The sequence below is a fragment of the Notamacropus eugenii genome, chromosome 1 (assembly GCF_028372415.1).
Source record: "Notamacropus eugenii isolate mMacEug1 chromosome 1, mMacEug1.pri_v2, whole genome shotgun sequence".
NCBI classification, from domain to species: Eukaryota; Metazoa; Chordata; class Mammalia; order Diprotodontia; family Macropodidae; genus Notamacropus; species Notamacropus eugenii.
In genome coordinates, this window is record NC_092872.1 from 522,910,375 (window position 1) to 522,928,246 (window position 17,872).

The 17,872-nt window shown below is 37.8% G+C and overlaps 1 protein-coding gene across 9 annotated transcripts in view; it reads left to right on the forward strand.

Annotated features, from left to right (window-relative positions):
- OGDH (oxoglutarate dehydrogenase) overlaps positions 1 to 17,872 on the forward strand; it is a 95,560-nt gene that overhangs the window by 16,690 nt on the left and 60,998 nt on the right. For 8 of the 9 annotated variants that reach the window (XM_072633756.1, XM_072633765.1, XM_072633763.1 and 5 more), the window contains one exon: positions 1,853 to 2,101. In XM_072633756.1, the coding sequence (XP_072489857.1) occupies positions 1,880 to 2,101 (222 nt within the window). In that variant the 5' untranslated portion in view covers positions 1,853 to 1,879. Of the gene's footprint in view, positions 1 to 1,253; positions 1,276 to 1,852; positions 2,102 to 17,872 lie in introns of those variants that run through there. The other variant, XM_072633762.1, reaches the window with a different exon arrangement.

Consider the following 17,872-nt stretch of genomic DNA (forward strand, 5'->3'; position numbering starts at 1 on the left):
AGAGTTATTCTTTATTAAAAGGCTCGGTACTATCCTAATTCCATTTTCCTGAGAAAAGCCTTCTGATCCAATGGGCTTTTCCTAGGATTTTTAAAAGGATTTTAGAGGAAAATACTCTAAAAAAATTTAAAAGGTTTTTAATATTCTCCCATACTAACCAGTCAAGTAATTCCTGCTGTAATCCCATCTACGAGGTCCTTTGTGAACTCTCTTGAAAACCATTGGTGCTACCAAAGCCCAGCGTTCCTCCTCTGGAGCTTCTCTACCTTTTAAACTCTCTTCTGTTCTATATATCTCATCCTGGGACCCCAGCCCCTAGTTTCCCCCTTTCCTTTGTAATTATATGTGAGACTGATACTTTTTGTATAAGTGAGGAGCTTGCTTCTTAAAATGCAATGGCTGTTATCCGTTTGAAATCTGCGTATACAAACAATTTTTTTTTTACTTTTACTAAAACAGATTTTAAAAATAAATTCAGTAAAGCATTGATAAAGAGCACACAGACAAATATACATTTCAACTTTTCCTTTCTATGAGTTTCAGTAGTACTTATCCTGTTTATGTTATATTCATTTATTAGTTATATACTGCCCCATGGCATCTTGAACTTTTAAATTGCTTATTGTTAATTTCCCTTAAATTGACCTCTTATTTTCCCAATCATTTTGTAAGCCTCTGAGGGTAGAGACTGTTATTTTATTATCTCCCAAAAGATTAGTATAGTACCTTGTACACAGTAGACTCTCAAAATGTGTTACTTTGATTTCGCTTAATCACGTGTTTTGCTCCTCATCTTGTCCAGTGTGCCAAATGCTGATTACACATACTACTGAAGGTAATTCTGGGTTTAATGTTTTATTTCTGTCGTTTTTAAATTTTCAACTATAGGTATCTATAAAACATTCAACAAAACAGAATTTTTAAAATGATTGTATATAAAGCATTAAATTTCAAATTATTCTCTATCTCTTGTCTAGTCTTCATATTTGTATTTTTTCATGTACAAGAGTATTCCATTATATTGATATACCACAATATGTTCAGCCATTTCCCAATATCACTATAAATTTGGATTGTTTTCCCTTTTGTTGGTACTACATCTATGCAGGCAGTTTTGGTGACCATGATTTTTCTCCTGAATAACCAAAGTAGTAATTAAAGGAACTGTAATTTCCTGATGAGACGCTCTTTCTGTGGTTTAATGGATGGTTTTTGAGATCTGGTGACGGACCCTTCTGAGCTTGGCTATGCTGGTCCTTGACTAGCAGACAAATGGTACGTGTGTCACCAGGCCCCTACATAGTAGTCATTAATCAGTAAGCATTTATTAGGCTACTGCTATGTGCCAAACCCTGGGGATACAAAGACAAAAATGAAATGGTCTCTACCCTTAAGAAATTCATTCTATGAGGGTAAATGTTATCAGTGTCTGACAGGTATTATAGTAGATAGAGCACTGGATTTGACGTCAGCAAGATCTGTGTTCAAATTTGCCTTCAGACATTTACCAGCTGTGTGACCCAGGGCAATTTATGCAATGTCTATCAGCCTCAATTTCTTCATCTGTAAAATGGGGATCCTCACAAGTTTATGAGGATCAAGTAAGAAAGTACATGTATGTGAAGCTTTTTGCAAACCATAAAGTACTGGATAAATGTTAGCAATTAATATTGTACACCTTCGGCATAGCCTTCAAGGACCCAGGCTTACATCTACAACCTAGGGGGTGGAGGTTAGAGTCGGACCTTGATGGAACCAAGTTAATAGAACTTAAAGTCTAGTAAGATGTATTTTCCCTTTATCCCAATTCTTAAATTCTTAAATATTATTTTGTTTATTCCTATTTCAACAGGAGCTCGTGTGAGGCTTCAGAACAAAAATGTTTAATTTACGGACTTGTGCTGCTAAATTGAGGCCGTTGACGGCCTCACAGACTGTTAAGACACTTTCACAGAACAGGCCAGCAGCAGCTAGGACGTTTCAACAAATTAGGTGCTATGGCGCACCTGTGGCTGCTGAGCCCTTTTTGAGTGGGACTAGTTCAAATTATGTGGAGGAAATGTACTATGCTTGGTTGGAAAACCCCAAAAGTGTACATAAGGTAAGAAAGAGCTCCCCAGCATCAACTTTTCTTCATCATATCAGGTGTATTGATTTGAGCAACTCATTGATCAGTTTCAGGTAAGTGCATTTATCTGAAGGAGTCACCAAATAGAAAGCAACATGGAAGGCTTAAGCCATTCAGTTCTTGTACATCAGACAACAAATTTGGGTCCTTCAGCATCTGAATGAACGAAAACAGCATTCTCTGGAGGCCTGGCTGAAGTCTGATGAGCTTTGGAAGCACTAAGCCTGTGGAGTAATCAACTTTCAAAATTCAGATTTGTCTACGAAGAAAACAAAAAAGTGCTTCTACCTCCACCAAGGATCTCTCACTCAGGATTTGCTGTTGGGATGAAGTGTGTCATAAAAAGAAGGCACATGGGGTGGAACATTCAGGGAGCCTTTTTTTGTTAGTGTTATGAACATGTATATTTTCATGTTTTTAAGAATGTCCTTATAATCAGTCAATAAGTATTAAGTAATTATTATGTACTAACTATTAGGTACACAAGGGCAAAAATGAATGAAACAATTCTGCCCTTAATTTACATTCTGATGGGAGACAGTATTATATATGTAACTATGTGCAGTGCAAATACAGGATAATTTCAAGAGGAAGAACTAAAAGGTGGGAGGATCTAATATTTGTATGTATTCATTCTTCTAATAGAAATCTGAAACTTGCCTTTTAAGTTCCCTTCCAGAAGGTGGGGATTTAAATTCAGATTTAGTAACCATTTCTTAGCTTTTAAGTGAATGTAAATTTGTGGAAAGGATAAAAGGGGAAAATTATGAAAGTAAACAGTACTGATTTTAGAATGGAATTATATGACTACAATTTCATATATTTATAATGTTTGTAATTTACAATATATATTTATACATGTGTTTTTTATAATGCAAATTAAAGAGGCAGCATTGTGTAGTAGAGAGCCTTCCTTGCAGTAAGAAAAACCTGGATTCAAATTCTGCCTCTGACATAACACTCTTTGTATGACCTTTGGCAAGTCACTTAATTTCTCGTAGCCTTAGGCAATTCTCTACCTAGAAGTTACAAAGATATTTTTCCTTCCTCAGTCTCACCTTCACAATGGGCCAGTAGGCATATTCTACAGATTGAAGTTTTCCTGCTCTTTAAAAATGGATCTGCCAGAATACCTAGGAAATAGTTTTAATATCTGCTATGAGATGATCTATTAGGATTTCCATTTTTTTCATGGGACAATGGTGGGATGAAAGCCTTATATAAGTTTCATGGCAACTGTCATAGAAACTTTTTTTTTTCTTTTTTTTTTTTACACCTGGAGGTTTGAGGCCAAAGTTCCAGGGTTCAGAGTGTCTTAAAATCTGTTCTACTTGGGAATATGATAAGTGTTTCAAATGACCAGAAATGACATGTCACATAAATAGCACATCTGTACTCATAATGTGCTATCTAGCAATTTGGAGAACATAAAGAACAGTCTTATAAATGATAACTTGGTTTGGATTTTAAAGTAAGAGCTTTGTACTAGTGGGTAAAAAATTTAGCTGTAGCATCAGTCTCCCTTGAAGAGGGGAGGGGGTTTTATATCATTCAGGTGAGATGAGGAAGTGGTCATATTGCCCTTGTGCTCTGATTTGTCTATAAGATGAATTAACCAGCCCAGAAACACCTTGTACAAATAGTCTTTATCTCAGGCTTCATCATCTTAGAAATTAATTGTCAAAAATATACGTAGAGATTTTTATTTTTGAAAACAGATGATTTAGAGAGTCTCTCTGTTATGAAATTTGGTATAGGTATTGTAGGTTGAAAGAATATCCATTTTAGGGTCTGCATAGGTTCCCGTGGTCTGTTCTCATAAACACTTTAATTGGAGGAGAAGGAATGAAATTAGAACACGTAAGACCTTTTAAGAGCCATGCGTTGTTTTTGGTGTAATTTTCAGCATAATAATATTCTTCAAGTAAAAAAATTTAAAACCATAACTCATATTTTTAAAAATTTAAAATTTTTTGATAGCTTTTTTCTGTATCATTTATATTTTTTAGTACTCTTTCCTCCCTCTTCTAAGAGAGTGATCCCTTATAACAGAATAAAAATAAAGGGGAAAAGAATTCAGCAAAAGTCTTACTTATGTGTATCATAGATCTTTAGTTTATGTAAATAAATGGAACAGGTGTTCTTTAAATCTATGTAAAGCAAAACTGGGCTCTGGAAGGGGATGTATCTGGATTATTAGACAAGGGAAGAGCTGCAGCACAGCATTGCTCATGGAGTCAGGTGTTCAGCAAATATTTCTTTGATATTTGGCAGCATCTAATATTGATAAAATTTCAAGATGCTTAAGGTACAATAAGTAAAGCACATCTAGAGATAAGCCATTCCTGGCCTCCCCTTTGAAAGAATCAATATTTGTGTTTAGATGAGCATATACACAGATAACCCTATGTAAAACAGATTATCTGAATTTAAAGTTAATGGGATTTTTTTTCTCCACCATGATCCACAATGAGCACTTGATTGAGAGCCAGATGACGTGAATGGTTTATTAAATGAATTTGATTTTTGTTTTTTCGAAAGAAGAAAATTACTTTATTTTGAGACTATATGACTAATGTTATGTCCCAGGTTTCAATATGTCATGTTTATTTTGAAAGCACATCTCTTTGTGAGCATTATAAGTTCAGAGTTCTGCTTGTAAGCTTGATAGACATTTAAATGTATAGATATTCTTCATGTCCATCTGCCTTTCACTAACCTGGAAATGGAAGCTGCTTAGTGAAGTTTCTTGGCTTAAAATTTAACTGCCTTGTTTGGTTTTGTTTGTCTTTTAAGAATTCTTATTTTGGGCTTGCCCTGCAGTTTTGGGAGGAATTATAAGGAAAGACAGAAGTGCTATGGGATTAAATAGCTTTCTGGTTTCTCTTCAAAGCAAAAAATATATTTTTGCTTTCCCGTGCTTCCACTCTGCAGCAAAGTTATGCTCGAATGAGACTGAAAACTGGTGAAGTAGTACCTTAAAGCCTCAGAGATCAAAGGTGTTTAAGAGTGAGGGAATGGGGGGGGATAAAATCACACCTGAATTGTTGTACTGGATGAAGTGGGGGGAAGGCAGCTCAGTACAGTGTGAATAGTCCTGGCTCTGGAACATGAAGCCCTAGTCTAGATCTCCCTAGGTGACCTGAGCAGATTACTGTACTTCCATGTTCCTCAAGAGGGGTTGATCTGGATCCTGTGTGGTCCCTTACAGTTCTAGAGGGTTGATTCCATGACTTTATATAAAAAAAAGACCACAAAACAACAGTCAATGTGATCACTGATGTTGTATTTTCAAATTGCTCTCCAGAATCGTTAATCAGTTCACAACTCCACCAACAATGCATTAATGTTCCAATTTTCCCACATCTTCTCCAACATTTATCATTTTCCTGTTTTTGCATTTTAGCCAGTCTGATAGGTGTGAGATGGTACCTCAGAGTTATTTTAATTTGCATTTCTCTAATCAATAGTGATGTAGAGCATTTTTTCATATGACTATACATAGCTTTGAGAAGTTTGTATTTAAAGGAAATAGGGTGCCATTAAACGTATTTGAGCTGGGAGTGAAGTCAGAGCCATGAGAAGGTTGTTTTGACAACTGTGTGAAAAATGAACAGAAGAAACATAAAATATGTGATGGAGATAGAATGATGGGACTGGGCAACTACTTGTCATCTCCCATAAAATAAGGGACTGTAATTTCCTTTAAGGCTCAACTCTGATGCCACCTCCTCCTATGTTAGGCCTTTCATGATTTCCGCTCCTCACAGTTAATGCTTAAAACCAAATTAGATTCCCTTGTATTCTCTTTGGATACCCTTGAGGGCAGGGGCCTCTTTTGGTTTTACTTTTGAATCCATAGCACTTAATAATGCCCTACATTTGTATATCATTGGAACTGAATTCAAGTATGAGGGAGAGGGAAAAGTCAAGGGGAGAATGGGAAGATCAGGTGCCTTAGCAGGAATGTAGAAGAGGCCAGTTTTTTTGCCAGGGAAGATGAACCAGCAGATGAGTGAAAGGATAGGTCAGCCAGTTAAGAAAGCAGTCTTATCACCAAGACTGAGGTAAAAACAAATATTGAGGAAGGTGTAGGGTGGGTGTGATGTGTTAAATGCTGCTATTAGAATGAGGAGATACCATCAATTTTACCTATGAACCAGTCATTGCTGATCTTTGAAAGAGCCATTTCTTGTGTTGGATTGGAAGCTAAATTGTATGAGCTTAAGGTCTGAGGGGGCTGATTGAGGGCTTGGGAATAAGTGCCAACACGACAAGTAGGAGAGGTATAGGACAGTAATGTGAGAGAATGACAAGATTAAAGGAAGGTTTTTAAAAATAGGGGAGAATTGGAGCACTTGTTGGCAATTGGGAAGGAGCTAGCAGATATGAAGAAAATAAAAATGATCAGGTCAGTCAATGAGGCAAGCTCCAGAGTTGGTCAGTGATGACGGTGAGATAGAATCAAGAGGAAGAAGTGGAGGAATTAGACCAAAAAAGAGGAAAAGGCCATTTGGCAGTTTTTTGTAACTTATTTACCAGGATCTGACCCTGGAGAAGTGTAGGGATTCCTCTTAAGGTCTGATGTTTGATTCTTTGTAAGTCATTAATTTGGCATATATATGTATCACATATGTATGGGATGGGGACTGTGACAGTGTTTGAAGGTTTTGACGCTGAGTAGGAGATGATTTGGGGAAAACTGCAATCTTTTTTTTGCCCGTTTCACTATTTCCAGTGTCACACCTTTTTTTTCCCTCTTGGCTTCCATCTCTTTGCTTTCCTAATTGTTTTCTTATCTTTTCCTCCTCAGTCTTGCTTTGTATTCCTAAATTCTAGCTCTTTATTTTGTGACTTTTCCCTTCAGTCTTCTTGTCCACTTTCCACCCTCTGCTTTGCTTTTTTTCCCGCTCTTATTCAGCAACTTACTGCTTTTCTTTTTCTTGCTTCTGGCTTGTAACATTTCTTGCTTATCTTCTGAAAGTGTGATGAACACTTTAATGAGCATCGTTTTACTGTACAATACGTGGATGTAGAAAAGATGCTTTAAAACCATTTTAGAAGCAGCAAGTATATAAATAGGTCTCCATGGCCAAAGAATTCATTACCTGTTGGTCAACCTGCTAATGATGAAACCTCCTGATCTTTAGCTAGACTGGTTCTTAGACAAGCAAGCATGTAATCAGGAAGCACTCTAGAAGCTTTTCTTGCTTGGTGTGGCTATTCCTGGAGCTTTTTCTCCACTGCCATACCCTTTGAGAACCCATAGTCAACTCTGCCACATGATAAGACATCTAAGTAGGTGGCATAAAAAAAATTGTCTTGAAAAACTAATGGAGTGAGTTTGGCAGAATTGAACAAGTCTAGTATAAGCTATTCGAAACCTACCTAGGCAGTTTGCCTTTCTTTTTCACAATCATAAAACAATTCTGTTAGCTTCTGCCACTCCAGGTATAAAAGTGAGGATATAGCCTAGTGAGATACCAATTAGTCAGTAAACATTTATTAAGCACCTACTATGAGCCAGGCACTGTACTTAATCACTGGGGATACCGTGGGGATAAGAGGAAGATGGTCCCTGCCCTCAAGGAGCTTACCATCAGGGTAGGAAAGATAATACTGGGAAAAGGAGCAGAAAGGGGAGGAAGGCCCCAGACTGGGAGTCAAACCAAGCAGGGCAGCTGATGGCAGGTGAACAATTGACTGGAAATTCTAAGCCCACTCTAAAGGGAGGCTTTGGGAGGAATTTTTTTGTTTGTTTGTTTGTTTTTTTGCTCTGCTTTCCAATTAGAGGGGAGAGATGCCTGAGGGTACTAAAGAAGTGTTAAGCAAATCACTTAATCCCTGTTTGCCTCAGTTTTCTTATTTGTAAAATGGGGATAATAATAGCACATACTTCTCAAGGTTACTGTGAGAATCAAATGAGGTGATATTTGTAAAAGGCTTAACACAGCTGAAAACAGTCTCCATGAAGATGAGATCTCTGGTGATGAGCTTATCCTGGGGGAAGCCTGATATTTGTGGAGTCCAAACCAAGCAAAGCAGCTGATAGGAAATTGAAGGCACCAGTTTCCCAATACAGGGAGAAGATGCTGATTTGCACTCATGTGTTTATTGAAAGGAAGGCTGACCTATCTCTAAGTATGATTTAAAAGCAGCTAGGTGGTACAGTGGGTAGAGAGTCAGGCTTGGAGTCAGGAAATTCCAATCTGGCCTCAGATAATTTACTAGCTGTGTGACCCTGGGCAAATCACTTAATCCCTGTTTGCCTCAATTTTCTTACTTGTAAAATGGGGATAATAATAGCATACACTTCTTAAGGTTACTGTGAGAATTAAATGAGGTGATATTTGTAAAAGGCTTAACACAGCACTGGCAAAATAATAAATGCTATATAAATGCTAGTTACTATTATTATTCTTGAAATATCCTCCAAGTATGCCCTGTAGGCTTGTATTATAATTCCAATCTTGTGTCAAAGTGCAGAGATTTATTCTCAGCAGGAAAAATAAATAGATATTTGCAAAGTAGCAGAGTTTTTTTAGAGGAGATGCAGTTCCTTTATGTGGGATTTCCCTTAATTACAACTCGTACTGCATTTTTTTGAAGCTATGCCTTGGCAGTCTTCATCTTTGGGAAGGGAAAAAATCTAAAGAATTTCTGTTTTTAATCAATGAAATGTATATGCGGGTACTTACCTCATCCTCAGCACTGTGGGAAGAATTCTTTGGGGGAATGAATACCTTTGAAGAGCTTACACTGTGGTTAAAAAGGTAAATCTTAACACACATGAAGAAAAGTAGCAAACTTCAGGACAACAAAAAGTTAAGTACTAGATTGTATGTTACAGTATAGCTATAAGGCAGCTTCACAGAGGAGGTGGCATTTAAGCTAGAGCAAAGATGAGCAGAATTTGAATGGGTTGAGAAGAAGGAGGAAGGAGAGCATTGAGGGCAGGGCATTGGGAATGAATGGGTCATGTTTGTGGGTCAGTTAGGAAATTTGACTAGAGAAGAATACGGATGGGGAAAATTATGGGAAATCAGTTGAAAAGATGGAACCATATTGTGGAGAGCCTTGTAAGACAAGTAGAGGCATTTAAATTTTATTTGGCAGGAAATAAGGGAACTACAGAAAGTTTCTAATGAAGGGAATTAAATGAGGGAAATGATGCTTAAAAAATGAGTCTTTAGTATGGATTGGAAGAAAAAGAGACTGGAGTCAGAGTGCAGTAATATAAGTGTAGGAAGTAAATTGGCTACATAATGACTTGAAGTTTTCCAGTCCAGGTGACTAGGGTGTCATAGGCAGAAGGAAACATGACATATATCTTACACGATACTGATTTAATACTTAAAAAAAAAAAATAGAACATTTCGATTTCCTGAAATTCTCTAAAATTTCAATCTTTGTAATTAAAACCAACTTCTGATGATCCGTGATAGGGAATAAAAGCATATTGATCTAAATGTGTAAAATATTAGTTGCATAGATGTGTGTGTGTGTGTGTGTGTGTGTGTGTGTGTGAGTGCGTGACAGAGATGAAGAGAAAGACAAATAGAGCACAGGTCAGGCTTAATGAGTAGCTTTATCTTTGAGGAAAGAGACCACAATAATGTAATTCCACGAACCTCATGTTAACCATTCATTTCAGCCTACTCACCTTGTAAGACCTGCTGACGGCTAAATTCTTTGATGATAAAGTATTTATCAGACACCAATACTGGAAAGAAAGTATGGCCTTTGTCCTTGAACTTAGAGTCTAATGGAGGAGATAAAAATGTACAGATGTGAAATAATTAGATGTGGTGTTTTTAAGCTTGTCAATGTTATAGCAGGTGGGAAATGCTAACTGAGGTACACTGTGTTCTAGGCCTTGAATGATATGTGAATTTTGGCTAGAGAGCACTGAAAAGAAAGTATTTATGGCTAATAGAATAGAATGAGCAAAAATGAAGAGGAGAAACATGATGAAATGTTTGGGGGGACAGTGAGGAGCCCTGAATGGAATGAAATGCCCTTTTTGGGAATTGCTGGGAAATAAAATTGGCTAGAGGAAGTAGGGTTGGGACTGATTATAAAGGGCTTAAAAGCCTAGTGTAAGAGATTGAGTTGGGGCTCTTGAGCAGGACAAAAATGGAGCATAGGGAGATTAGTAAGGCAAAAATATGAAGGATGAAATAAAGTTACAAAGAGTCCACTGTTAAGGAAGTCCAGGTATGGAACTGTTTGAGTTATCTAAGTGTGAGGCAACATGAAACTAGTATTGAAAGTATAGAGTCAGCAGGGAATCCCAGAGACACTTTCAAGGAAAAAAAGACTTTCTGCCCTAAGGGCTATTGGGGTTGATTATGGGGTTTCATAGTGGACGTAAGTTTGAGGTTAAAAGACATTTTAGGAGAGATGTCTTCCAAGCAGTTGGAGATAGGGGCCAGGTCACACCGGGGACAGAGAGGACATCAGAGATGACTGTTGAAGTCTTAAGAGTGGACTGGCTCAGAGAGTGAGCTCCTAAAGCGCAGAAGGCCATAAACAGAAGAGACAACTTAGTGAACACCACCAGTTTGGTAAGAGCTAGTAAAAGAAAAACAAGCAGAAGAGGGTAATTAGAGATGTTGGAGAACCACCAAGAAATTGCAGCATCAGGGGAGAAAGGAATAAGAGTTTCAAGGAATCCTCAGTGGTTTACAGAGGATGCAGAGGATGACTGAGTAAAGAGCATTATATTTGTCCTGGAAGTGATTACTGGTTACTAGTCAGAAACTTTCTGGGGAGGAGGGAAGAGGGAGACCAGATTGCAGGCTATTGAGAGGTGAATAGAGTAGAGCAGTAAATATAGAATACTTGTTCAAGGATTTTGTTGGGTAAAGGAGTAGAGAATGTAGTACAGTACAGAGAGATTGGTGGGTAGTTAAGACACCTGCATTCGAATCCCACCTCTGACGGTTACTGGTTGTGTAATCATGGACATATATCAACCTTTCTGAGCCTGTTTCCTTATCTATAGGAGATGGAATAATAATAGCATCTATTTCTCAGGTTGTTAGGAATATCAAGTGAGATATTAATAATGTAAAGCACTCTACAAATTTTAAAATACTATGTAAATGTTGCCTGTTGTTACTCTAGGGTCAAATAAAATTATCTTTTTATTTTTTTTATTTTGTTTCAAAGATAATGGGAGAATTGAGCATATTTGAAAGTAGGAGAAAGGAAGTCCATGGAGGAGAGATTAAGGATGCCCATAGAGGGGGAAGAAATAATTGTGAGAGCAAGTTTCTTCAGCAAGTGGGAAAGAATGATCCCAAGAACAGGTGGAAGGTTCACTTTAACATCCTCTTGTGAAGGGGTTCATAAACATCTAAAATGGTGAGAAACAAGACAAGTGGAAGGAAGAGAACCAGAGGGCCTGTCCCTCTTAAACTGACTCATTGGATCCTGAGTAAAGATTGCTTTTTCTCCTGGTATTGGTTTGGTTTAGGAGGCTTTGATCCGAAACTATGAATTCATCCATGTAGGGAATTCCCAGTGAGGAAACTCCCTTTACCAGTGTAGAGCTACAGCTGATTTTCACCCTAGGGAGTTGCCTGGGCACTGAAAGGTGGTGACTTGCCAAAGGTCACCCAACCAAGGGTGTGTCAAACAGCCACAGATCTTCCTGACTGAGTCCAGCTCTCTACTACCATGCAAACCCTCTGGATCTTTCTGGATAATGACAATGGTTTTTAAGTGTATTTTAGGTAGTAAAAATTTAATTGTTTTATTTAACATATGTGGGAATATGAAAATAGAATGTATAGAAAGGAATTGATATAATTCAGCGTAGGACAGGGCCTGTGGACAGGTATGGACAGGAAGGGAAGGGAACAAGCGTTTATTAAGAGCCCACTCTGTTCCCTGAACTTCATATATATTAGCTCATCTGATCCTCACAATAACCCCATTTTACAGTTGAGGAAACTAAAGCAGAGAGCCCCAAAACACTGAGCCTCATTGCTGATTTGGAGTTAAATTCTAGGTAATGAAACTGACACCTAAGAGAAGTCCTGAAAGAATAATTCTGAATTATACATATTATGTATGAATTTTTTGATGTGTTTATTTTCATCTTTCTCTTTGGAAGGTGAAGGAGATAGAAGCTATATTTTATGCTTCTCTAATCCTAGAATAGTAGCTCTTGACTTTTAACATTAAATTGGGTATCAATAATAACCATTCACATGTCTACGATTGCAGCACCTCAGGTTTACAAAGCAGTGTAACAATCTTAGAAAGCAGGTAACCTAGTTTAATTAACCTTCTCATTTTATTGTTGAGGAACTGGTTCAGAGGGGTTGACTTGTCCATAGTAACACAGCTTATAAGTCTTGTGGTTCCAAGTTCAATTTTTCAACCTTAAAATAACAATAGGCAATACCAATTTTAAAAAACAGAACAAATGAAATTAACTTATGTCAGTGATTTTCACAGTAGCTTTTTAACCTTTAGACCAAATGTTCATGTCTTTTAAAAAACAAGTTCATGGAACCCAGGTAAAGAACTTGGGCTTTAAAGCCTTAGACTTTTTACCAGATACCAACCATTTACCACAAACCTTATTCCCCAAGAAGCAAGAATAGCATTACTTACCCAGGCAAATCTAATACATCTTTAGTTCTGCTGCTGATTGGCAGCATTGCTCTTCTGTGATTGGGAGGATTTCATCTTAAAGGTGACTGACCTTCTTACCTGACCCTTCCCCACCAAAATATAGCTCACCATTAGGTCTGTGTTTGGTCAGGCAGTTGAAGCTTTTGAGCCATATTTTATAGACCCTCAGGTCCAGAGGTTAGGAATGAATTCAGTTCAACAAACATTAAGTACCTACTGTGTGCAGAGAAAGAATCAGTCTGACTGTAGCTAATAGAGGACAGGCCTTGGAGTCTGGAAGACTGTGTGTCCATGGGCAAGTTAATCAAATTCTCATTTCTCCAAGCAGCTCAAAGACTATAAATTTCAGGGAGTTGCAAAACTATGAGTTCTCCATAAATCACTCAACAGGCATTTATTAATCACCTCCTAGGTACCAGATGCTGTGCTAATGTGCTAACTAGTGAATCATAGTTCCAGATCTTTGATTAATGTTCCCCCCACTACCCCAAAAATGTGCAAGGCACACTACGAGGCATTGGAGATACAAAGAAAAAAAATAATTCTTGCCTGTGAGAAATTCAGCATTTTTTCAGTAACTAATGTTTCAGAGGGTGCTTTAAAAAAAAAAACCAGTAATTGTCATAGGATCATAGATTTAGAGCTGAAACTTAGAACTTAGAAGCCATGGAATCTACTCTTCTCATTTTATAGATGGAAAAACCAAAGCATAGAGATTGTGACTTGTCCAGGGTCACACAGCTAGTATCTAAGATCTAAGGTTAGCTTTGAACTCAAGTCTTCCTGACTCTGAGCTTATCTTCATGTCCACTGAAGTGTAGAATTTTATAATTCCCAATGAAGTGACTCAGCTGTGATGTAGAACAGATTATTTTGGTCTCAGGACTCCTTTATACTCTTAGGAATGAAGGAACTCCCCCCCCCCCCAAAAAAAAGGTCATATTTACCTTAGTAGAAATTAAAATATGTTAATTTTACTGTGAAATTATGAAAGGGGAAGCTAGGTGGTGCAGTGAATAGAGTGCAGGGCCTGAACTCAGGAAGACCTGAATTCAATTTGACCTCAGACCTTTACTAGCCTAGGGACCCTGGGCAAATCACTTAACCCTGTTTGCCTCGGTTTTATTATCAGGAAAAGGAAAGGGCAAACCACTCCAATATGTTTGCCAAGAAAACCCCAAATGGTCTCATGAAGAGTTGAACATGACTGAAACGACTGAAAAACAAAATTATGAAAATAATTTTGACTTCCTGAAAGGGTCTCAGGGATCTATCCCCAGGAGTTATTAGACCACTCTTTGAGAGTCACTAGAGTAGAACCAGAGACTACCTTACCCACCTGAAAGGGGTGGAGACATGGAGAGGAAAGCTAAATTAAATAATCTCTTGATTTCTTTTTCAACTAAATCCATAATTCCAAGATTGGGTAAAATGAATGGGGGATAGAATGGAACTTAATGGATGGAATACACAGAACTCTATACTTTTCATTGCTTGTGTTAAAAGGACAGTTTGAAGTATTTATTCTGGGTGTTGGCCACTAATTTTTATACAGTTGTAATAGTCCTAATTAAAACTGGATAGTGTATTAGAGCTACCTTTGGTCTAAAGCAAAGTCCCTGAGGTTTGCTATCTCTGTTTCTAAAGTCAGCACCTTTCAGAAGGTGGAGCTGGAGCAGCTTATTTTTATCTAGTATGTGCTGCTGTGTGCTAACTGACGTTTCACTTTTATCAGTATGAGAAGGTGAGTAATTCTTCAGTTTATTTTTCAAGTACTTTTCCTAATGGACTTTTGAAATATGGACTAGACCCTGCCATTGTAACTAAGGATGACTTGATTTTTTTCCTTCTTAAGACCATAAACTTTGTTTTACTTAAAAATGTGTTGAATTTCTTCCTAGTGACCTAAGGCAGATTTCTCATGTCATTAGTTTTTTATACCACCACAAAATTATCATTGTGACAAATATTTAGCACCAAAACACACATCCTTCCTTTAGGGACTTGAAGAAAATGTACTTTTTGCCTATTGGAATGTTGTAATGAGTCAGTAGGCATTTATTAAGGGCCTACTGCGTTCCAGGGGCTGGAAAATTTGAAGAGGATTAATGCTGTAACTTGAAAGGAGATGGCTAAATAGTATGCCCTAGGAGATCCGTCAGAAAATGAAGGGCTATCTCTTATTTTGGAATTGTGGATATGAAACCTACCTGGAGCTAGGGTATAATCTCTGTTGCTTCTTTCCAGCCCAGTGGATCTAATAAATTTTATCATCCTGGTGTTTTTCCTAGTCTTGGAGGAAAACTGGCCATAGGAAGTGGCAGAATCAGAGCTCTTTCAGAACTACATTGTCTCTCCTCTATTGGGTAGAAATAGCCTCCCTGGGGAACCAGAGATTCTCAGGGAACCATATTCTCTTAGCAACTTGAATCAATCCTGCCTTCCCCAGGCTTGAGATCACTTTCCAGCTCAGCAGAATTAACATGAATCAGCCATTCCTGTAGTTTTGAGAAACTGCTGTTCAAGTTTCTGTTACTAATTTGTTGGCCCTGGTTTCCTAAGGAATGGCTTAAAAACAATCACCATCAATATCTGAGTTTGTCAGACATACAAGAATATATCAGAATATTGTGTGTGTGTGTGTGTGTGTGTGTAATTATGTCAGAAGAATATACCTTGCACTGTTCTAGGACCTAGTTCCTAGACCTAGACCTAGTTCCTATTACCAGGAGCTTACAGTGTTAGTCAAGCACTGTGGCACATAGGGTTGATGATTACATTAAAACTTTTCTATGTAGCAGCTTAGTAAGTGACTTATATTCTTTGCTGGTCTAGGTTAAGATCTCATATCCTCCCTCCTGTTCTTTTGACTTACTGATTTGACTCTTATTTTTCTTTGTATCCCCAGCACCTAATACTTAGTTTGGTACATAATAGGTACTTGATATTTGTTGATTAATTGGACAATATAGGTGGTGTGGGGGAAAACAATCTTATTGTATAATCCAGTTGAGAAATCAGGCAAATATCTGAACTAGTCATTCTTGCTAAGGAAGAAAAGTTGACATCCTTAGCACCACTCTTGTCTCTTACCAACATCTTTAAGGGTAAGAAGAGGCATAAATACATATTTGGAGTAGAGACAGGACAGCAGTGGGAGAATTTTAATTTCTAGGCTGGATGGGGACAGAGAGAAATAGAAATTAGCATTTCTCCAAATCCTAGAGGATTTGTTGAAGGAGGTTTTTGCTCAAATTTTAAGAAGTATTTTAAGTCCTGAGAGAATTATGACTTTGTAGGCAGAGGCTAGTGTGGTAGCATTGGGGTGGAAGTTACTATCAGCCAGTGCTGCTTTGCACCAGGGAGCTTCTGTAGGGCAGGAGTGAGGTGAGTGGACTCAGCATTGAAGTTTTGAGCTAAGCAGAGGGGGACAGGCTGCAGTGAAGGTGAGGGGGATATCATCCTGTCTGCTCCACAAATGTTTTGGGCTGCTGTGGGGTTATTTTCTACTATCTTCACCAAAAGACCAATCTGTTGTTTATTGTTTGTTGTGAATTTTATGACCTGGTTATCTAGAAGGAAGATGTCATCCCCTTTGGACTCTTTTCAGTTCTGTTGATGTAAGAGGTAGGAGCAAAATATGTGAGTGTCCTTGAACGTCATGACTGATGTGATAAAACCATGCTGTGTCATCCAGTGAGTAACTGGGTAAATAAGTGAATCAGTCACTCTTCTATGGAAGAAGACTAGGACCCCTTAGCTCTATTCCCTGTTCTTGGTGATCATTGTCAGCTCTATGGGCCCCAGAGCCTGCAGTATACTCTGAGTCCCTCTTAAGTTGTACAGGGATCTAATTAATAAACTGTTATATAGTCTACTTTGTGTACTTCTTAACTGAAAGCCAGTTTGGAAAACTGAAAAAATCAAATTACATAAAGTTTTGGAAAATATCCCATGAAACTGTTTATACTTAAAACCCTCAGTTTTACTGAAGTTTTGAAGTAGCTTGTGAAAACAAGCTCTGGCCTTGGCACCACATTCATGAGACTGAAATGAGAATTCAACTAATTTGAACTGTTGAGTAACCTAACTGTTACATTTGACCATACCCAAAAGGGACATCTCCTTGTTTGTAAGTAACTGTTGACTATGGTGCCATTTCAGAAAGTGTCTGGAGCTGCAGTCACCTTGATAGAGGAATAAATGAGGAGTGATGAGCTAGATTAGCCAGATGTAAAATTTTATTAGGCAGAGCCTAAGGACTCATGGGTTTTGTAGCGTTTTATAGTTTGTATGATGCTTTTCTCATAGCAGCCTTGTTAAGTAAATAAAGGTAGGTATTACAGTTTTTGGAGATGAGAATATTGAATGTGAGAGAAAAGTTGTGCCTTACTCATGATAATACAGCTAGTAAGTACCAGAGCAGAGATGTTTACCCAAGACTTTTGACTAAAACATGTTGCTTTGGGAGTCTTGGGTTTAATCCCAACTTCTTGCTACTTACGTCACCTTGGTCAAATTTCACCTCAAGTTACCTCATTTGTAAAATGAGGTGGTTGGATTGTAGCTCTCCAAGGTTCCTTCTAGCCCCAATTCTATGATCCTTTTCTTGGCCTAGGATCATGCAGCAAGTAAATATGCTTTAGAGATAATATTGTTTGTATCTTACCTCACCCCTATGATCCTCAGTTTCCTCAAATTTAAAATAATGGGTTGAGACTAGACAATCTCTAAGGTAGGGGTTTTTAACCTGGGTTCAGGAATGGTTTTTAAGATATTTTGATAATTGCATTTCCATATAACTGATTTCCTTTCCATTTTATTTTATACATTTAAAAATTTTCTGAGAAAGGGTCCCTGGTCTTTAGTAGATTGACAAAAGAGATTAGTGACACAAAAAGAGTTAAGAAGCCTTGCCCCAGAGTCTCCAGCTCTATGATCAGTTTCTAACCTTCAGATTGTAATTTCAGGTCAGGGTGAAAATAGACCTTTCCTGTGCCATTGGTATTTACCTGCAGTGCTACAGAGATAAAGTCAAATGAGTGAGGGCCAAAGGAATCCAAAATGAAGTGAGCCAGAGTGCTCAGAGAATAA